The following is a 20,651-nucleotide window of genomic DNA, read 5'->3' on the forward strand; positions in this document are numbered from 1 at the left end:
TCGTTAGCAAAATTTTTCAATCAAAAACAATGAATATGGAGCTGGCCTTAAATACTTTACAAGAGATAAAACAATTGTTGCTAGAGTTTCGAACAAATATCAAATTTAGTGATGTAATTACTACAGAAAATGAAACTGCAGAGAAACTGGATGTGGAGTCCAGTTATCAACCAGTGACACAGTTAAGGCTTCGAAAAAAAGCTGACAGTTCGATTACTAACAAAGACGAACAGGTTTTGGATCCTAAAATGTCATACAAAGTTAATTTCGTTCATTGTTTTCTCGAGCAAGGATTAATGTCAGTAAACGAAAGATTTTCATATTGGAAAATCATGGAAAACCATGTTAGTTCTTTAAAATTTTTATAAAAGTAATTTTAACGACAATACAGAAAACTCTTGTGTAAAAATTTGAAAAAAAAACTGAGATTTAATGATCATTTATATATTATGGAGGGAGACGATTTGTTTAAAGAATTATATGAATTATACAGCTTCAGCCTTCAGCTTTTGTTAAAAGAATTAAATAATGATGTTAAATCATTATGTAAAATGTAAAATTTTAAAATATATAAAACAAAATCAATGGGAAAGCCCCCGTAGTTTTACTTCAGTATGGTTTTTTAAAATATATATTTCTAAAGGCATTAACTGTTTCTTCTTCTTGATGGGCCCATCCGGGACGAATGTTGGCGATTATTATGGCAATCTTTTTCTTAGCTATATCCGCGATATGCAGAGCGAAAAGGCTGCAGAGGTGTTGTGTTGAACCAGGTTGTGAGGTATTTTAACCAGGATCTTTTTTTCTTGCTGGACCTCGCTTTCCAAATATTTTTCTATGCACGATGGCTTTAGTGGGGCATATCTGGATTAATTTCGCATAATGTGTATACAGTGAGCACGTAAAGGTTGGAATAAATTCATTTTCTCGAGAATGGACGATTTTGGAAAAAAATCCCGAAACAGGTCAATTTTTATTTTTAAATTGCGACTTTTTGGCATATATATCATACTAGTGACGTCACTCATCTGAGCGTGATGACGTCATCGATGCTTTTTTTAAATGGGAATAGGGGTCGTGTCATAGCTCATTTGAAAGGTAATTCAATTCTCTATTCAGTAATATAACCACTAACATAATTATTCATACAGGTTGTCAAAAAAAAATCTTTTTTCGAATAAATTTACTGATATAAAAAGAAGAATGCAAGTAATTTATTTAATTCAAAATACATTTTACTGCTCTCAGAAAACAGAAAAAAATGTTTATTTGAAAAATAATCATTGCTTTTCGCTTAAATTAAATGTTCAAACTGTCAAGAGGAAGGTGGGTGGTTGTTTTAATACTGAATTTAAGCAAAAAACAATATTTATGTGTCAAATAAACATTATTTCCTGTTTTCTTATAGGAGTAAAATGTATTTTGATTTAAATAGATTACACACATTCTTCTTTTTATATCAATAAATTTAATTTAAAGAAAATTGTTTGGACACCCTGTATAAATAATTATATTAATGTTTATATTACTGAATAGATAATTGAATTACCTTTCAAATGAGCTATCACACGACCCCTATTCTCATTTAAAAAAATCGTAGATGACGTCATCACGCCCAGATGGGTGACGTCACTAGTATGATATATATGCCAAAAAGTCGCAATTTTAAAATAAAAATTGACCTGTTTCGGGATTTTTTCCAAAATCATTCATTCTTGAGAAAATGAATTTATTCCAACCTTTACGTGCTCACTGTATACAAAGTATTCTAACTTCGAGGTTTGATGGTGGTCAGTAACTTTCGGTTCTTCTTCATTGTTCTGAGGACCTTCTCATTTGTGACCCGGCCAGTCCACGGGATTTTAAGAATTCTACGGTATAGCCACATCTCAAAGCTTCTAATTTTCTGCACATATCTTCGTTCAAGGTCCACGATTCAACACCACAAAAAAGGACAGAGAAGACGTAGCATCGCAGCATTCTTACTTTTATAAGTAATAAGAGAGAGGTTGTGACCGTTGAAGAAAGCCCCCATACGGTTGAAGGTGGAATTAGCTTTTCCAGTGCGCGCTCTTATTTCTTGGTTGCTAATTAAATCCATTCTTAATTTATTATGGTGTTGATATAGTTATGTGCGTCACTCTTTCTACGGGGTTTTGGTTGATTTAGAGTTGCCTTTCTGTTATCTTTTTCTTGTCAATGATCATAACCTATGTCTTCATTACTTTTATATTGAGTCCATATTATCGACTGTAATATGTGATTTTGTTCATAAGGACTTGTAGGTCTTCTAGGTTGTCCGCAAATATTATGGTGGCATCTGCATACCTGATGTTATTTAGTAGGGGAGAGTTGGATAAAACGGGATAATCGGATAAAACGGGATACCTAGCCTAGAGACCCAACTAGTGGTGCTATCAATCGCACAACGACGGAAACTTGTTATCAGTCGTCATTTTAACATTCTCAGTTCGTTTTATCTTGATGCCACTATTTGATGAAAAGTTGTTGTATTTAGAATTGATTGACTCTATTTTTTTGATACTTTGTACTTTTAAGTGCGCTGTTTTCTACATTATACTGCCTACATAAATAAAAATATAATTCCGGTGACTATTATATTTAATTAAGCAATCATTAACGAATATTCTCATGTGTAGTCTACCTAATTTTACTTTCACATTTAGGCAGCAGCCACTTTTGTTTTGAAAAATGTCTGAGTTGGACAAAACGGGACACTTACAAGTTGGATAAAATGGGATACAGTTTCTTATGTCCTGTTTTATCTACCTATTTATTTGTTGGATTATTAATTTTTTAAATAGAGATATGAAGCGTTTTATCATACCGCAGAGAAGAACAACATATTTTTATGTGACTTTTGTTCTGATATACGTACCTACTCCTAAATAAAAGGTCTTATTTCCCATTTTGCCATAAAACATAAAAAATGCCTATTTTTAAGTTTCTGATTACTGAAGATTCTTTCAAGAGTAAATTTTACTATACAGTTTAATGTCTACTTAATTTAGACATAAATTAAGTTTTAGATCATTTTATCCAAAAAATTAAATATTATAAACCTATCCCGTTTTATCCAACCGTGGTTGGGTAAAACGGGATGTGTAGGACTTTAATAAATATTTTTTTTTACTATTTTCCAGTTAATAAAAATAGCTAAAGATGTGTGTTTTGTGTGATGCAGTAAATGTACCTATAAAAATAATATTCTGATAATTTCTTTAACATATTTTCCGTAGTAAAGTAAACAAGAATGGTATCCCGTTTTGTCCAACTCTCCCCTACGTACAAGTTTAGTAGAATTTCTTTTTCAATTTCGTTCAAAGCTTCGATAAATGTTCTTTCATAGGAGAGGTTGAAAATTAGAGCGTACAAAATACAGCCTTGCCTCAGTCCTAGCATGATGTCCACGTATTCGGTGTGTTCGGAAATGCGTATTTTTGGGCGCCATTAAATGTTTTGCACACAGGCGCTAACACGTGGTGGCGCGGCACTGCCGTCGACTAAAGGTGCGTGAGATAGCTGAGACAATAGGGATTTCAAAAGACTCCGTGGGACATATCCTATATGAAATTTTTGCAGCGCAATAGGTGCCACGTTTGCTTACTTTGGACAACAAGTGCAACCGGGAGACTACTTTGTAGCAGTATTTGACGCTATTTATTTAAGAGTAATTCGAAGGAGTTTCAACGTCCGTCGTTTCGTAACCGTCGACTAAACATGGATCCACTGGTAAACACCAGCGGCCAAGGAACAGTCGAAACAGTGGACTCGCCAGAAAGGTGATGGCCACCATTTTATGGAAGAAGGACAAAACGATCACAGGGCTCTATTGTGCCCTGGGACAGTTTGTAGGGCCGTAGTAGAATAGTAATAATTATTGGACCGATTTGAGGCCGAATCGCAGAAAAAACAACTCCATTTAGTGAAGAAAAAAGTGCTCTTTCACCATGACAAGGCAATTTGGTCGAATTGGGCTACGAACTGTTGCTCCGTCTATTGTATTCTCCAGATTTGGCCTCGTGCGACTATTTTTGTTTCCAAACTTGGCCATGGCCCTAAATGGGCTGTCAGCGGTCACCAATGATGATGATGATGAGGTCATCGCCGTCACGGAAGGCTACTTTGCATACCCCCAAAAAACCTATTTTTCAGACATGTTACACAAGTCGAAGGATCGCTGGGTCATGTATATCGATCTAAAAGGATATTGGAAATATATTGGGAAATAATTTTAACTATTTATAATGGGAAATAAGCCACAATACTATTAAAAAATGATTTTTATTAACGTTTCGACGCCCAAATCGGGTGCCGTTGCCAAAATACAAAATACTACTAATATAAACAAAAATGTTGTTGCTTAGTAAAAAAATTCTTCTAATAATTTATTTAATTTGACTCATTTATATCGGCAATTCAGATACATATGATACATTTTAAAGTAGAAGACTTTAAAATGATATTGCCAATATTTATGAGTTGCGTTCCTGGGACGACTTTACTGAAAGATAGTTCATTCGATTACATGAAATCAACCCCAACTCAAGAATATCCGTCACAAAAAAATCATAGCATGTGATCTTTGTTTAAAAAGACGACCACATGCAACGGTGACATTAAAATTCTCGCGTTAGAGATCTCATAGTAAATCACGAGGGAAAACCAGGAAAAACCTCGTGATACTATACATTATAAATAGTTAAAATTGTAAAAATGCCACAAGAAAATAGCTTCAGAACAACATTGGGAAATAAATCTCTACTTTATTAAAATTTTCGTTTTTGTCTTGTAGGCTACTGACTTAGTTAAAAATATATTAATATAAGCTTTAGGACTCAGAAAATAGTTGTTGTATAGGTACTTACCTAAGGAAGCATTTTTGGAGTTTGTCGGATCTACTTCTCGTTCTGTTTGGGGAATGTGTGTCAACAAAGCGTTGAAGAAATTGTACAACTGAAACAAAAATATTACTAAATGTTAAATTAAAAATACAATAGGTAATATGTATAGCTTTTTGATGGCATACTATTGTCGATATCTTGGAAAAGGCAAAACAAATATGTTAGAAAAAAGTTTACATTCATCATCACATAATTGTTGAAGTAGGGCGTGACACTCGATCAACGATAACCACAGCTATATAAGAAGAAGCAAATGGACTTCGTAAGTTCCAGTCTATGATCCTATCGTTCCAGTCTATGATCCTATCATGGACCCCCTCACAAACAGGGAAACGGAGAGCTTTTGCCAAATAGGTAAAAACAGCGCTCCAGGACCTGATGGCATCAACCGAAGATGCCTCAAAAAACTTCCAGAGAGTATCATCCCTCTTCTAACTAAAATATTCAATGCATGTCTCAAAAACAGCCACTTCCCTACTCCTTGGAAAGTGGCCAATACCATCATGCTTTTGAAAAAAGGCAAACCCCCAACCAACGTGGAATCCTATAGACCAATCTCTTTAATCAACACTCTGGGCAAAGTTCTTGAGCTAATCCTAAAAGAGAGGCTCAATGACTTTCTCGAAAACCACAATATCATACCAAAATTTCAATACGGATTCCAGTCAGGTAAATCTACCAAACATGCAATAACTGATTTCACTACTAAAGTTACTCAAACCATCAACGATGGTTCATTCGCCATAGCCACATTCCTGGATGTCCAGAAGGCTTTCGATCAGGTCTGGCATGACGGACTTGTTCGGAAACTTATGGACATCGGGCTACCATTGCAATTTACCAAAATTGTACACTCATACCTCCACAACCGAACTGTCAGAGTGAAAATAAGTGATCAAAAGTCCACCCCCTTCACTCCACAAGCTGGAGTCCCCCAGGGTTCAGTCCTAGCACCGCTGTTGTACATTATCTACAACAGCGATATCACTAACCAAAATATCCCAGGCACTCGGCTGTTTCTCTATGCAGACGACACGGCTCTGCTCACAACAACCTCTCGATACAACCCAAGACTCCTCTTCAGAAGAGCCCAGGCTCTGTTGGACGGTGTCGGCGAATGGTGTTGTAAGTGGAGAGTCACGCTGAACGCGAACAAAACAACAACAATTGTGTTTCGCGCCCCTTCTGTGTCACATAGAATCATAATTAATGAAGACGACCAATATCCTCTGAGACTGTTGGGAGAAAGGCTTGTTGTTAGTCCGACTGCGAACTATTTAGGAGTTCTGTTCACCAGGACTCTTAACTGGAACGCAGATCTAAAGGCAACTTTAGATAGGGTAAGGAACAGGGCCAGACTTCTCAACTCTCTCTCTCTGGACGAATTGGCAAGACACACAAGAAGACTCTCATTCACACTTACAAGACCTTTATTCTACCCGTCATGGAGTACAAATCTTGCCTGTACTCTCTTTGCGCTAGAGCAAAACAAGAGTGTTTGTTGAGCGCTGAACGTAGAATCTTGCGTAGATGTAACTTTGAGCACTGGCGATATCCCTCAAACGAAATCCATAACATCTCGAACATCCCCAAAATCACCGAGAGAATAAACTCTCTGAACAGGAACTTCACAATCAAAGTAATCAACGGCCCCCCCTCCGACACACAAGAATCTCTCAAATGTTCCTGTTCATCTTCCGGCCACGTACTCCACCGAAAGCCCAAACGCAAAAAGATTCATTTACCGTCCGCTCTAATGCAAACATGCATTGACGAACTCCCGGTGGAGTACGAAAACATCCTCGAGGCTACCCCGTTAGCCTTCCGTACCCACCTTTAACATCTCCTCTTCCTTACCCCGAACAGGGAGAAGTTGGTTTTTTGCGGTTTCCCAACTTCATTGCACAATTATACCTGTTCGTCCCAAGAAAATAGCCGCAACTATTTTCTCCACTCGAACGCACACTGTCCACGCCGCGCTCAAAGCCACCTCCTGACCGCCGACGAGGGACGCAGGTTCGCCTGTCGTTGTACAATGGTTTCTAGGGAGACTGGTCGAGAGCAAAGCACGGACAGTACACGTAAATGTCTATGGAACCAACAACAATCCATCAAACTCTCTTCTCTGTTGACTTCTTAGCCTTCTGGACACCACCGTCCGGCAAAACCCAGGATCCAAAAACACCAGGACACGGCGCTGCCCCAGTGTGTTTTTCGGACTGTTTGCTTTTGCTGCCAACACTATACATTCACTACAAACCCTGAAGAGGATAAAATCCTAAACGGGGACAATCATTGATCGCATTTCCACATAGCATTTTATCTATACACGCAAATCAAACAATGATAGTAAGTAGACTTCGTAAGTCTAAGGGCCGGTTGTTCGAACGCTAATTAAAACTGATCATTATCAAATATTTAATTACAATTATATTTGATTAAGCGTACTTCTGACAGATGTCGCATTTTGAGGTTATGTTGACTGATTTATTTTATTATTTTGGTTTTAATTGAAAATAAAACATAATTAAACTCTTTCTGATGTTAATTTCTTGTTTTTACTTACAAATCAATAATAATAATAAGCAATTTTTAATAATTTAAGAGCTGCGGCTATATTTTAATTACTGTTTTACCTACAATCAATAACTGATTAGTGTTTTACATGTATTTTTCATGTCGCGATTTGATTCCAATCAAGAAAATTGATTACAATAAATGATTGATAATAATCAACTTCTTGATTAGCGTTCGAACAACCGGCCCCTAGAGTTTTAACTCAACGTTAGAGCTTCACGATATTCCATAAAAATATCGATATTGTATTGATATCGTATCGAAAATCAATACGATACCGATACAATACATAATATCGTATCGAGAAAAAACGCCATGTGAGTGCTTCATAAGGCCTATTATACAGTTAAAATATTATAAAAGTTATAAGACGCACAAGCGCATATGCTCTCCAGTAGTGCGAGAGAGAAAAACGATGAGCCCAATAAGTCAATCCCAATGTTTTTGAAGTTGAAAACTACTTGCAATCTCCAAGACCTGGACCAGATACAAATATTTTATTATGGTGGAAATCATATTATAGTAGTGTTTTCCTGTTTTTATCTCGGATAGCTAGGGACACTTTGTGTGTCCAGCGAACGTCCGTACCAGTCGAGCGGCTTTTTTCTGAAGCAGCGCTGGTACGAACGAATAAAATATACTCTTTAAAAGATAAAATATCAAAGAACTCATTTGTGTGAACAGACAGATCAAGAGCTCTTTAAAGGGTAATATTTTTTGTGAGGCTCCAATTAGGCTATTGATTAGGTTCAAAATAAGAGAGCTAAAAGGACCTACAACGTTAACGGGATTTTATTGTCTCATATAGTCAATGGACCTCTAAATTTGAAAAAATCGCTAAGTGCTACCATTTAAATGGGTGCGTTTTTGAGAAATGGGTGAATTAGTCCCTAGGCACAGGGTGAATTAGGGTGAGTGCTATGCACTTTTGGTACAAGGACGTCTACAGAAAAATTGTTCCAGGTTAAATTTACTATCGAAATATTACATTTTAAAGTCAAAAATATTTTTATTTACAAAAACAGATTCAAAAGAAAAGCAAAAAAACAACACGAAAGAAAGCAATTTTGTTTTTGGCCCCATAACTTTTTTCCACGGGATATAGGTATAGACATTGCTTTAACAGAAATTAACTTACATTCTTTCTCTTTAAATGACGTTTAGTAGAAGTCTCTAAGATTTATATTTTCCAAAACAGGATTTTTAAAAATTCGCCGCTCACAGCATTTTTGGACCATTTTCCCCATTATTTCGCAAATAGGTATGGTTCTGTAACTTTTTTTTACGCGTCTCTAGGTATATGCAATGGTAAATTTATTAGAAAGAGGAGACTAGTTTGAAGCAAGTTCTACTTGCTACTAATGAAATAAAAAAATTTAGTAGTTCCAAAATGACACAAAACCTAGGCATCGGATAAAACAGTTTATTTGAAGAAAGTTTTTTGTTCTTTTTAATGGCGGTACAGGCTCGTTTTTTTAATATTGTATTTAATTACAGAGTAATTTCCACATATTAATATATTTTTCAAATTGAGCTCTGTACCGCCATTCTTTAGTATATTACGAATACGTGTGCCAAATATCTCAAAAAAATATTCAAAATTACAGCCGCAATCTTGGAACGCGTTTTGGCTACCTGTTGCTCGCTACTGTTTCCTCTTAAGTACTATGACAAGTGTTTAATATGTATAGTTTATAAAATGTATCATTTTCCCGTGATTTAAGCTTGAATACTTAGATTTGAGTACTAGCCGAAAAAATATACATTCAATCACCTATAACTCACTTATAATTAATTCTAAAAGATTCTTCAAGTAAGGAATCCATTCAACTTTTTATTATCTTCAATTTTGGTAAGCATAACTATATTGTTTTTGAATCATTTATGAAAAACCGCTTTATACCCTGCATTTTTTTCACGAAAAATTAAAATTTTTGATATTTAATGACTCAAAAAGTATTGATTTATTTTAATAACTTGATATAACAAATGTTGCTTAAAATTTGCCCCTCTATCGACTTGTGTGGTTATTTTTAATAAAATAATTTTTACCCCCGAGAAGGGGTGGCATCTATCCTCGGGGTAAAAATGCAAATTGGCACCATATCACTTTTATTTCTTGAGCTATGTTCTAACTACTGACCAATTTTCATGGAGATCGATGGAGGTTCAACGAAATAGGAGGTGAAAACCTTTAGTGACTGCAATAGTTTTCCCCTTTCATCCCTTATTGCTACTTCCTGTATCCACTGAGATGTCAGCCTGAAAGGGATCATATTTATCAATATAAAATGGACGCATATCACAGGACAAACTCCATATTACTTATGACTATGATTTTTCGACTCTAGCTCTCCGTCTAGAAGTTGTTGAAAGTTTTTTGGGATTTATTCGCATGTTAGACCAAAGTGCAAAGGTCTTATAAATAAAATTTTAAAATTTATACAGTCAAAGCACTTTTCGGTACACAACTGCAGAGGAAAGGGGTATGATGGGACACGCGCTATGAGTGGTGTATATTCAGGCGTACAGCAGCTTGTTTACAGGAGTTGTTTTTTAAGATATAATTAAGAGATTATATATGTTTTTTTAGTGCAAGTATTAAAAGATGGGGTGTACTATGTACTATTGTTACTTTGGATTCATCGCCAATAGTTAAAAGATTATGTGAAAACCGGTGGTCATCCAGACATGATGCTGTTATGGCTTTGCTTCGAGCTTTCCGGCAAGTAGTGAAATCTTTAACGAAAATTTCATTGCTATCTAAAAAACGATGAAAAATTAGAAGCTTATGCATTATTAGAGCATATAAATAATTTTGAATTTGCCGTTAATATTACTATTCGATCTAAAATACTTAACTTTATTAATCTAACATTAAAACTTTTGCAATCTGAAACGGTAGAGTTAACGGCCGCCCTTTAACTTTTTGAAAAAACGTTATTATCTTTGAGAAATGAGAAATTCTTTTTCCGAAACTTTGGCAGAAGCAGCAGAAATAGCAGAAGAAGTGGGGGCATTATACCGGAATTTAAAAATAAATCAATAAAACGTATAAAAAATTTTACAATGGACTCGGCTGCGACGAAAAAATAACTTGTAGCAAAAAAGTTCATGTTTTCAATGTAAATTTAGTTATAATATTGCAACAACTTACTAATACGTTTGTCGTATACCCTATTCCACGAATATATGCCTGTTTTGGATTACTTCGACAACGAATATTTTACTGTGCAAAATAAGAAGAACGAAAGTAAATTGCAAATTACATTGTTGTTTATTGGAATAATTATTAGCGCCATTTACTTTTGTACTTCTTATGTTGCACTGTAAAATATTCGTTGTCGAAGTAATCCAAAACAGGCGTATGTTCGTGGAATGGCCCATATTAAGAGACATGTACATAGGTTTTCATGTCTATTCCCAAAAATCTATTAACATTAGGTACTGATAAAGACTTATTAAAGAAAGGCCAAACATTGTCATTTACACATATTTTAGTAGGTATACTGTTATTAGTTGTCTAATATGTTATGTTTATAATACGGGGGCCCATAAAAATTGTCGCGTGGGGCCCCCCAATCTTCAGCTACGCCACTGTTTACAGTGCTGTCAAACATTAAGACATACATCAGAAGAACTTTTATCTTTTAATATGAGTTTATTAAATACACATTTGCACTTAGATGTCATTAAGATTCAATATTAAATAAACTTGTTTGATTGTTGTCTTGCATACTTTTCTCAAATAACTACTATAAATAATTATAGTATCGCGTTATTGTACAACTTCACAAAAGACTTACAGCATTAAAAAGCAAATAGCATACAATAAAAGATGCCATAAATAATATTCTACCAATAACATTAATCTTTTATGTATTACAAAATAATAAAACTTTGTATAGCGTGTTTGGAGGAAATTTCAAATTTTGTTTCATACAGTCAATAAAAAAGGTCAAATGTCATCATATTTTGATATGCCATTTTATACCGGTCATTATATGTTGCCATTTCGTTAAAGCTAGTGAAAATAGCGAATTTTTATTGTACTACTCTAATTGACTGCTGTATTTTATGTTTAATAGCCTTTCATGCGCAATTTTTCAAGTTTTCAACAGCATTATGAGCTGCAGTTAAGTCGATATTTTTAATAGTAAATCATCATTTTTAGAAAGCATCACACAAACATCATGCGAACATACAATGGTCTATAAAATTAATGTAATATTTTTGAAGAGTTATTAATTATTTTAAGAAATACACTTCTTTGTATGTATGTATAGTTGTTCCATGCTATCTTTTCCAATGCATGAAATTATTCACGAAATACTTTTTATACTAGGTCTCTTTTTTACTCACATAAACTAGTATCGCAAAATTAACCCTTATCCAGGCAATGACGCCAATTATTTTGTCATAAACTGTTAAAAAAACTTTTATTGCATTTTATGTATCACTGAATTTGTTTAGAAGTATGTTTCTTTCAACATAGTCATGAGCTATTCAAAATATTCATTATCATTTTTGAAATTATTGCGTCGAAAGAATTTTGTCAGGTTAAAGGGCAACACGGGCCCGTCGGACCCTATTTGTATTTATGCCTAAAGTCTAAATCTTTGTTACAGAAGCTAATCTGGCAGTCAGGTAATGTTTTTGTGGATTATCTAAACGACTTTTATGATTCCGGAAATGCAATAATAAAGTCTAAACGTGTACAAACAATGTAAACATCTCTTTGATGTTACAATAGATGTTATATCTATTCTAAATGAATTTTAAAAACTGATATTCATTGTTAGAATACAATAATATTGTTAGGTAGGTATCTATACATATTTTGAAATAAATAATGCATCTGCTATCAGTCGTTTGATATTGACGTTAGTATCGAGAACTAAGCTCCTTAAATTATATTGAATTACAGTGAAAGTAGATAGTGCGAATAAAATGTCCCGGAAACCATCATCAGCTGCAGAACTCCAAGATATTGCTAATAATTTATGGGATTCCGATGATGAAGAGTCTCCTAAAATAGGTGGCATTGAAAGTGACTCTGAAATTGAAGATAATCTTTCTAAAGCAATTAAAGAGGATGCTGAGCAAGTAGCATTGAGTGATAATGGGGAAGAATATGTTTTATTCATTTTGTAAAGATTGATTTTGTCGGTGCTTTATACATGAGCTGCTAATTACCATAATCTTTTCTCAGAAGGGTTTTCACACAATAATGAAAGGCAACAACACCGTAATCTTTTTCCAGGATATGCATAAAAATCAACCCCTCTTTGCAAATAATTTATTTATTAATTAAGTCTTTAATTGGCTCCGAATGTTTATTACTTGTGAATAAATATTTTTTCTACAAAACTTTTCTTGCATTTTATTATTTTCTGCAAATCCTTCAGGTAGATTGCACCCTCTAGGTAGACCGCATACTACAGTAGCACCTTTTTTAATCTAGAAAATTTAAATTTAACCTTAATAAAAATCAATAAAGAATATTAGAAATATATGATATGGGTAAATATGAATAGTACATTCAACAACAGTGGTGGGCCCAACGGACCCGAGTAGTCCGGTTACGTAAGTAAAATGTGTTGCCCGGATAAGTGTTAAGCCGCTTGTCCATAGAAACCACTATAAGTTAAACAAAGATAAACAATACGGAATGTCTGTGATACCTTTTGAATTTTGACGTTTATAATTTTTAATGAGAGTTACAGTTTGTCACTCTCCTTTTTCTTTTTCCTTTTCCTTTTTTTTCCTTTTTTTTTACTTATATCACATTGTCAGTACACAAAAAGACAAAAGACATAAGGAATAAAATGGTGGTTGAACTTGGTATTAAAATCCGGCGGTATAATGGCCTAAACTGCAATTTGTGTAAAAAAAGTTAATTCCAGCTAATCCAATAAATAGGAGTAGTAGGAAAAGGTAACACATTCCTTTCATGTATTTTTCGCTTTGAGCTCAACATAACATAAAAATACTGTTGATGTCAATGTAGAGCCGACGTTGATTGATGCTTTTGCTTTTAAGTAGCTTCAGGAAATTACCTCGACTTTACGTTTCGACTTTCTATACCGTAGAAAATTGGATTGAATTTACAAAAAAAAAAACTGAATTTTCTAATATAAACAGGTATAATCGGTAATTCCCTGAAGACCGTAGTTATAGTAATGACATGATATTAACAAATAAAAACATGTAATTTTTATTGTGTTAAAAGGTTTATGTTGTATTGCAAATTGCAGATTGCAGGTGGTCTACAAAATTTAGAAAACGTTGCAGAATTATATGAAAAGATCACAAAAAACTGAAAAATGCCCTAAAAATAGTAATATAATATTGTTCTAAAGCTATCTCCTTGTGGCATTTTTATAATCAACTATTTTCAATGGGAAATAAGCCACAATTTTACAAAAAAAAGATTTTATTAACGTTTCGACGCCCAAATCGGGTGTCGTTGTCAAAATACAAAATAATACTAAATTAAACAAAAATGTTGTTGCTTCGTAAAAAATTCTTCTAATAATTTATTTAATCTGACTCATTTATATCGGCAATTCAGACATGTATTATACATTTTAAAGTAGAAGACTTTAACCTTCGGATGACCAAGGGGGGTAAATTTGGACCCCAGCGTATGTTTTTCTTTAATACATTCAAAAGTATTTTCAATTTTTAACTCATTATTTTTTTATTTGACTTTAATATCATTCTAGATATCCTCATATTTTGAAATAAAAAAAAAATCTCTATATTTTACGATTAAAAATATATTCTGAAGTTGATGTTTAGTAAAATACCGTCTATTATGTGGAATTCCAAGTAGTTTTACACTGCGCGTTATCAAAATCTATTTTTAGACTGTGGTGCCTGTTATGTACGAATCATGACATTCCTGTCTGCTAAAGTTAGTCATTATTATTATTTCCTTCTTCTTTTTCTTCTTCTTGCAGTATCGTCTCCTATCGGAGGTTGGCTACCATCACAGCAATCTTAACTTTGTTGGCTGCAGCTCTGAACAACTGTTTTGAACTGCACCCATACCACTCTCTTAAATTTCGCAACCAGGAAATCCTCCTACGTCCCACATTTCTCTTTCCCGAGATTTTTCCTTGGATGATGAGTCTTAGCAGAGAGTACTTTTCTCCTCTCATTATGTGGCCTAGATATTCCAGTTTTTTCGTTTGTATGGTTTTTATGACTTCGCATTCCTTCCCCATCTTCAGCAGAACATCTTGATTTGTTACTCTTTCTGTCCATAGTATTTTCCACATTCTCCTGTAACACCACATCTCGAATGTCTCAATGTTTTTGATGTTTGTCTTTTTCAGCGTCCAAGCTTCCATGCCGTACAGCAGAACGGAGAAAACATAGCACCTCAACATTCTTGTTCTTAAGGTTATATTTATGTCCCGGCTGCAACAAAGGAACTTTTTCATTTTGACAAACGATTGTCTCGCTATTATTTCCTAGCGTATATTATTATAGTTTCTTAGTATTTTGTGTACATATAAGATATAGCCCGCAAATATCTCACTGAAGCTGAGTTACAAGAAATTGTTACTGCTAACGATTTTTATGATGATATAGAAGATGAAATAGTATCAGAAAACGAGAATGTATTGTTAGATGAAGATTTAAATGCTGAAAACATTCATTCCAGGTCATTTTTGACCTGGGGTCATTTCTTACCCCCGTTGGTCTTCCGTGTAACAAAAAAAGGTTGGTCATCGGAAGGTTAAAATATCATATAGTATAGTACCTATCACGAAGTTTTTCCTGGTTTTCCCTCGTGATTTACTATGGAGTCTCTAGCGCGAGAATTTTACTGCCACCGTTGCATTTGGTTGTCTTTTTAAAGACAGATCACATGCTAGGATTTTTGTGGGGGATATTCTTGAGTTGGGTTGATTTCATATAATCAAATGAACTATCTTTTAGTAAAGTCGTCCCAGGAACGCAACTCATCAATATTGGCAATATCATTTTAAAGTCTTCTACTTTAAAATGTATAATACATGTCTGAATTGCCGATATAAATGAGTCAGATTAAATAAATTATTAGAAGAATTTTTTATTAAGCAACCACATTTTTGTTTAATTTAGTATTATTTTGTATTTTGACAACGAGATCCGACTTGGGCGTCGAAACGTTAATAAAATAATTTTTTTGGTAAAATTGTGGCTTATTTCCCATTGAAAATAGTTGATTATAGTCACATAATAGTCTCCCGTTTTATATCGCTCACGTGGCTTTGGGAGTATAGCAGGGTAGTCTGCTATATCTAGGGCCTACAGTATACAAGGAAGGTAACAGGGCCAGTGCTACGCTTCAACCGCCTATTATTACCCCTGGTTTTACTCAAGGTACTCATTTTATTCAGGCTGAGTCGACCTGGCGGCCTATAAACATTTTAAAAATGTCTATTTGTTCTTGCCGGCGGTAGGATTTGAATTCCGGACCACCGGCACGCGAGTCAAGCACACTACCGCTTAGTTACGCCGGCCCTCTAAAGAAAAGTATCTTCCAAAATTTTTCAAATAGGATTAGCTGTCGAGTCAGATATCGTTAGGATGAGTTTTTGATTAGTTATACAAAGCTGTTGCGAGTGTTAGGACTGCGAAATTGGACAACTAAGACGAAGGATAGGAAGATATGGAAACTGATTCTGGAACAGGCCAACAATCACCATGGGTTGTAGAGCCAATGATGGTGATACAAAGCTGTTTTGTTTGATTCATTTATACATAGATATCGGACTTAAAAATAAAAACATAAATTCAGTTTCATTGAGATATGCTTTAATACTGCCTGCATATTTTTCTTATGACAATTTTTTTAACGTATAACTTTAAATTATGCCAGCTATAGATTGATTCAAATATTGTAAAATCTATTAAGATGCAGACACTAAGATGGGCTGCATACATTGCTAGGATATCAGATAGGGAGTACACAAACAAATTGACATTCTCAAACACAGGGGACAGAATAAATAGAGGACGACCGCGTAGAAGCTGGATTGATGACGTGGAAGGAGAGCTTAAGTTCCAAGAGGGGTCACAGATAAAGAAAAGTTGCTAGGAATCGACGAGAGTGGTGACTTCTCTGAGATTGTCAAGCCAATTGTGATAATGATTTTTTAGCGTTTTAAAACTAAAAATTATTTATATATGTACCTATATATACCGGGTGGTGAATTGGAACACGGGCCATAGGAAACTCAATGTAAAATTCTAAACTGTTGAATTCACGCTTCCCTAATTATTTTACATCAAAAGACATGGGAAGCTATTTGTAGAGGATTGAAATCTGTATTGAAAACAACTGCTAATATTGTTCTACGAATTAACCCTCTCATACATAATTTTAAGGACAATTTTTTTTCTTAGAAAAATTATTTTATTGCTAAATATTAAAAATTAACATTAGAAAATAGTATAGTAAGTGTAAAAACATGAAATTTTTTTCTTACAACCCAAAAAATAGTCCGTCCACCACTCTAGTGGTCACTATACACTTGCGGAATCGCGGAAGCGTCAATTACTGGTATGAAAACCAAAATTTAATTTATTGTTTTGGCCAGCATATAAATTGGTCTGAAAGACGATATCATCCATTATGTCTGCGGTGAACAGTGATAAAAAATAATCGATGGGATTTTTTCCTTGAATATGAATATTTTCTGTTCCTCTAACTAAACTGTGGCAAAGTTGCTGGCCCATACATGCTGTTATTATTGCACCATTTCCAGTCTTTTTCTCAGCCTTTTTTGGTTTTTCTCTTGATTTTTATGTTTTGATGAAAATGTCAAAATACGCTGAGCTAATGGAATGTCCTCACTCATATTATCGTCACTGTTTTCTGGCTGTATTTCTTCTAAGTTACTTTCAACAATTTGGTTTCAGCCGTTACATTGTCATGTTCGAGCGAACCTTCTAGTAAATCATAAATAATGTCATGATTGTCAATACCTATAAATTCTTCATTCTCTGGTAAACATAAAGGTGTTTCATCGCTATCGTCGTCTTCATCGGCAAAAATTACTTTCTCAAATAGAATAAAATTTCCCATTGAAAAAGTAATATTATGTCAATAAATAAAATTTACTTATTTCCACTAAAGCATAGGAGGTAAGTACATAAAAAATGCCCTCGAGAATCCCTAAATAAATAATAAATATTTGATAAGAAAATAACAAAAAATATATGAACAAGAAACCTACGATCCCTCTGAAAATTATACTCATAAATACATGCCACAAGAGTGGAATTTTAAGTTACATATTGCATGATGTCCACTCTAGTGGACATGATTTCAAGGTGATATTTTCAGTGAGTTTTCAATTATTTTGAAATTATTACAAAGGCTAATTGTGTAAAATACATAATTCTATAAGAAAAATATTTTCTTATCTTTTTCTTTGCTTTCCATAGAAACTACGGGCACTTATTTCAGGTGATTTATAGATACTAACATAAACAAACTTTGACTTTCAATATTAATATTGTAGATGGCGTTAGTAGTTACTTGATTAGAGTCCACTGAAAGGGATTTCATGCGTTTTGCACAAGTTTCATAGAATTGAAATATATTTTTTGGGGTTAAAAAAATCTGTCCACTGGAGTGGACTCAATGCATGAGAGGGTTAAACATATTCCAAAATTTTTCTATTACATTTTTCTATTTTGCAAAGCGCGTCTCAACACGCTCCGTTTGAATCGTCTCTGAAGTTTGTACTTTTTTTATTATAGGCCATGACCTACATAAATATCTGTTTAACATAATCAGACAAAGTAGCTATAGTGTAGGAAACAGAGGTTGAACCTTGCAAAATGGACACAAGTCCGGTTTTATTTTTTTTCTGGTAGATCAAGGGGTGCTTATAATAAGACTAACTTTTTCTGAAAAAATATCGCCCCGGAACCCCCTTTTTCACCCCTTTAAAGGGGGTAATTTGTGGTTTTTGCGGAACGTAGCCCTTCCTGTACCTTTTACAAAAAACATTTTTTATAGAAATATGAAGAGGATTATATTTTCTATGATTTATTTCCAGACAGCATATGTCTATCATCCACCGTTTAGCGGGGGTGGCGCCCCAAAGTTGACAAGTTTTTAAAAAAGATGTTTTTAAAAAAATATATTTTTCCCTAACTGTAACGGAAATTAGGAAGAAATCCTGCGACAATTATTCACAAATAAGTGACTGATTTTTTGGTATAGGTTTCATTTAAGGGTAATTGGCCTATTTTTAATTACAGGGTGTTACATTTTAAAAAACCCCTTTTTATACCATCTGAACCGTTTATGCTAGAGTAAAAAGACTTTCAGCAATTACCCACGTACTGGTGCTATTTACAAATTGGTATAATTTACCCCCATTTTTTCCTCGGAACCACCCCAAAAAGAGAAGAATTAATAAATAAAGTGATTTTCTTGAAATCCTTCACACACAATGCCCTTTATTAATATGCTTCATATATCATTTGGTGCACGTTATTATTACCCATGCATGGACACCAAAAGCGATTTCCTAGTGCAACCCCTGTAGCCAAAAATAAATAAATAAAATGGGGGTTGAAACTTTTTTTTTGTTTTTGCTTTTTGATCCATACGGGCATATGCTTCATCAATAGTGCTTTTCAAAAATATATATGGTTATTGCAACATTCCTGCGGAAACCACCCCTATCCTTGAAAATATACTGTAAAAACTACCCCTATCCCTTGGCGAGCATATTTTTACGATTTCCTCATTACTTATGCATTCTTTTTAAACAAAACTTATACAAGATTAAAGACCACTATTTACTCTAAAAATTAGGTTCTATTCATTTTTTTCGTATAAGCAACCGTTACGGCACAGTGGCGCCGTAAACTTCGTGATATGCTTTGGAGGGCTCCAGTTTTTGTTTTTTATTTCGTCACTTGTTTGTTTTATTGATAAAGTACTTATGTAAAATAAAACAACATAGTGTAAGCTACAAATTATGACCTATACACATTTTACATTCTTTGCCCCCCAAAGCCACAGTGGTGGCCCAAAATCAATTTTTGCATATTTTCGCCACCTACACGCATTTTATTTCATTAATGCTACCTTAATAGCACAATATTCACCCTTAAGTGGTCGCTAATCAGTGGCGAATCCAGGGAGGGGTGATTGGGGCGATCACCCCCCTCAAACCAAAAGTGATATTATATTTAAAGATTATAAAAATATTCATTTATTTTTATAGAAATACTTATATTATTATTTTTATAATGATGGCGTACTTTTTATGTTTTAGCGACAGTGGCGGATCCAGCATCGTTAAGGGGGGTGCCAATTGGCTAAATTTCTATAAAAATAAATGAATATTTTTATAATCTTTAAATATAATATCACTTTTGGTGTGAGAGGGGGGGGTGATCGCCCCCATCACCCCTCCCTGGATCCGCCATTGCTTAGCGACCACTTAAGGGTGAATATTGTGCTATTAAGGTAGCATTAATGAAATAAAATCCGTGTAGGTGGCGAAAATATGCAAAAATTGATTTTGGGCCACCACTGTGGCTTTGGGGGGCAAAGAATGTAAAATGTGTATAGGTCATAATTTGTAGCTTACACTGTGTTGTTTTATTTTACATAAGTACTTTATCAATAAAACAAACAAGTAACGAGATAAAAACCAAAAACTGGAGCCCGCCAAAGCATATCACGAGGTTTACGGCGCCACTGTGCCGTATCGGTTGCTTATACGAAAAAAATGAATAGGACCTAATTTTTAGAGTTAATAGTGGTCTTTAACCTTGTACAAGTTTTGTTTAAAAATAATGCATAGGTAATGAGAAAATCGTAAAAACATGCTAGCCAAGGGATAGGGGTAGTTTCTGCAGTAAATTTTCAAGGATAGGGGTGGTTTCCGCAGGAATGTTGCAATAACCATATATATTTTTGAAAAGCAGAATTGATGAAGCATATGCCCATATGGATCAAAAAGCAAAAAACAAAAAAAAAATTTCAACCCCCATTTTATTTATTTTTTTTTTGGCTACAGGGGTTGCACTAGGAAATCGCTTTTGGTGTCCATGCATGGGTAATAATAACGTGCACAAAATGATATATGAAGCATATTAATAAAGGGCATTGTGTGT

At 34.3% G+C, this 20,651-nt stretch overlaps 1 protein-coding gene across 2 annotated transcripts in view; it reads right to left on the reverse strand.

Moving 5' to 3' along the window:
• Positions 1-20,651, reverse strand: part of LOC126879182 (serine/threonine-protein phosphatase rdgC) — a 736,378-nt gene that overhangs the window by 217,643 nt on the left and 498,084 nt on the right. For both annotated transcript variants that reach the window (XM_050642225.1, XM_050642224.1), the window contains one exon: positions 4,890-4,977. In XM_050642225.1, coding sequence (XP_050498182.1) covers positions 4,890-4,977 — 88 coding nt within the window. The remainder of the gene's footprint in view (positions 1-4,889; positions 4,978-20,651) is intronic.

The sequence above is a fragment of the Diabrotica virgifera genome, chromosome 1, assembly GCF_917563875.1.
Source record: "Diabrotica virgifera virgifera chromosome 1, PGI_DIABVI_V3a".
Lineage (NCBI taxonomy): Eukaryota > Metazoa > Arthropoda > Insecta > Coleoptera > Chrysomelidae > Diabrotica > Diabrotica virgifera.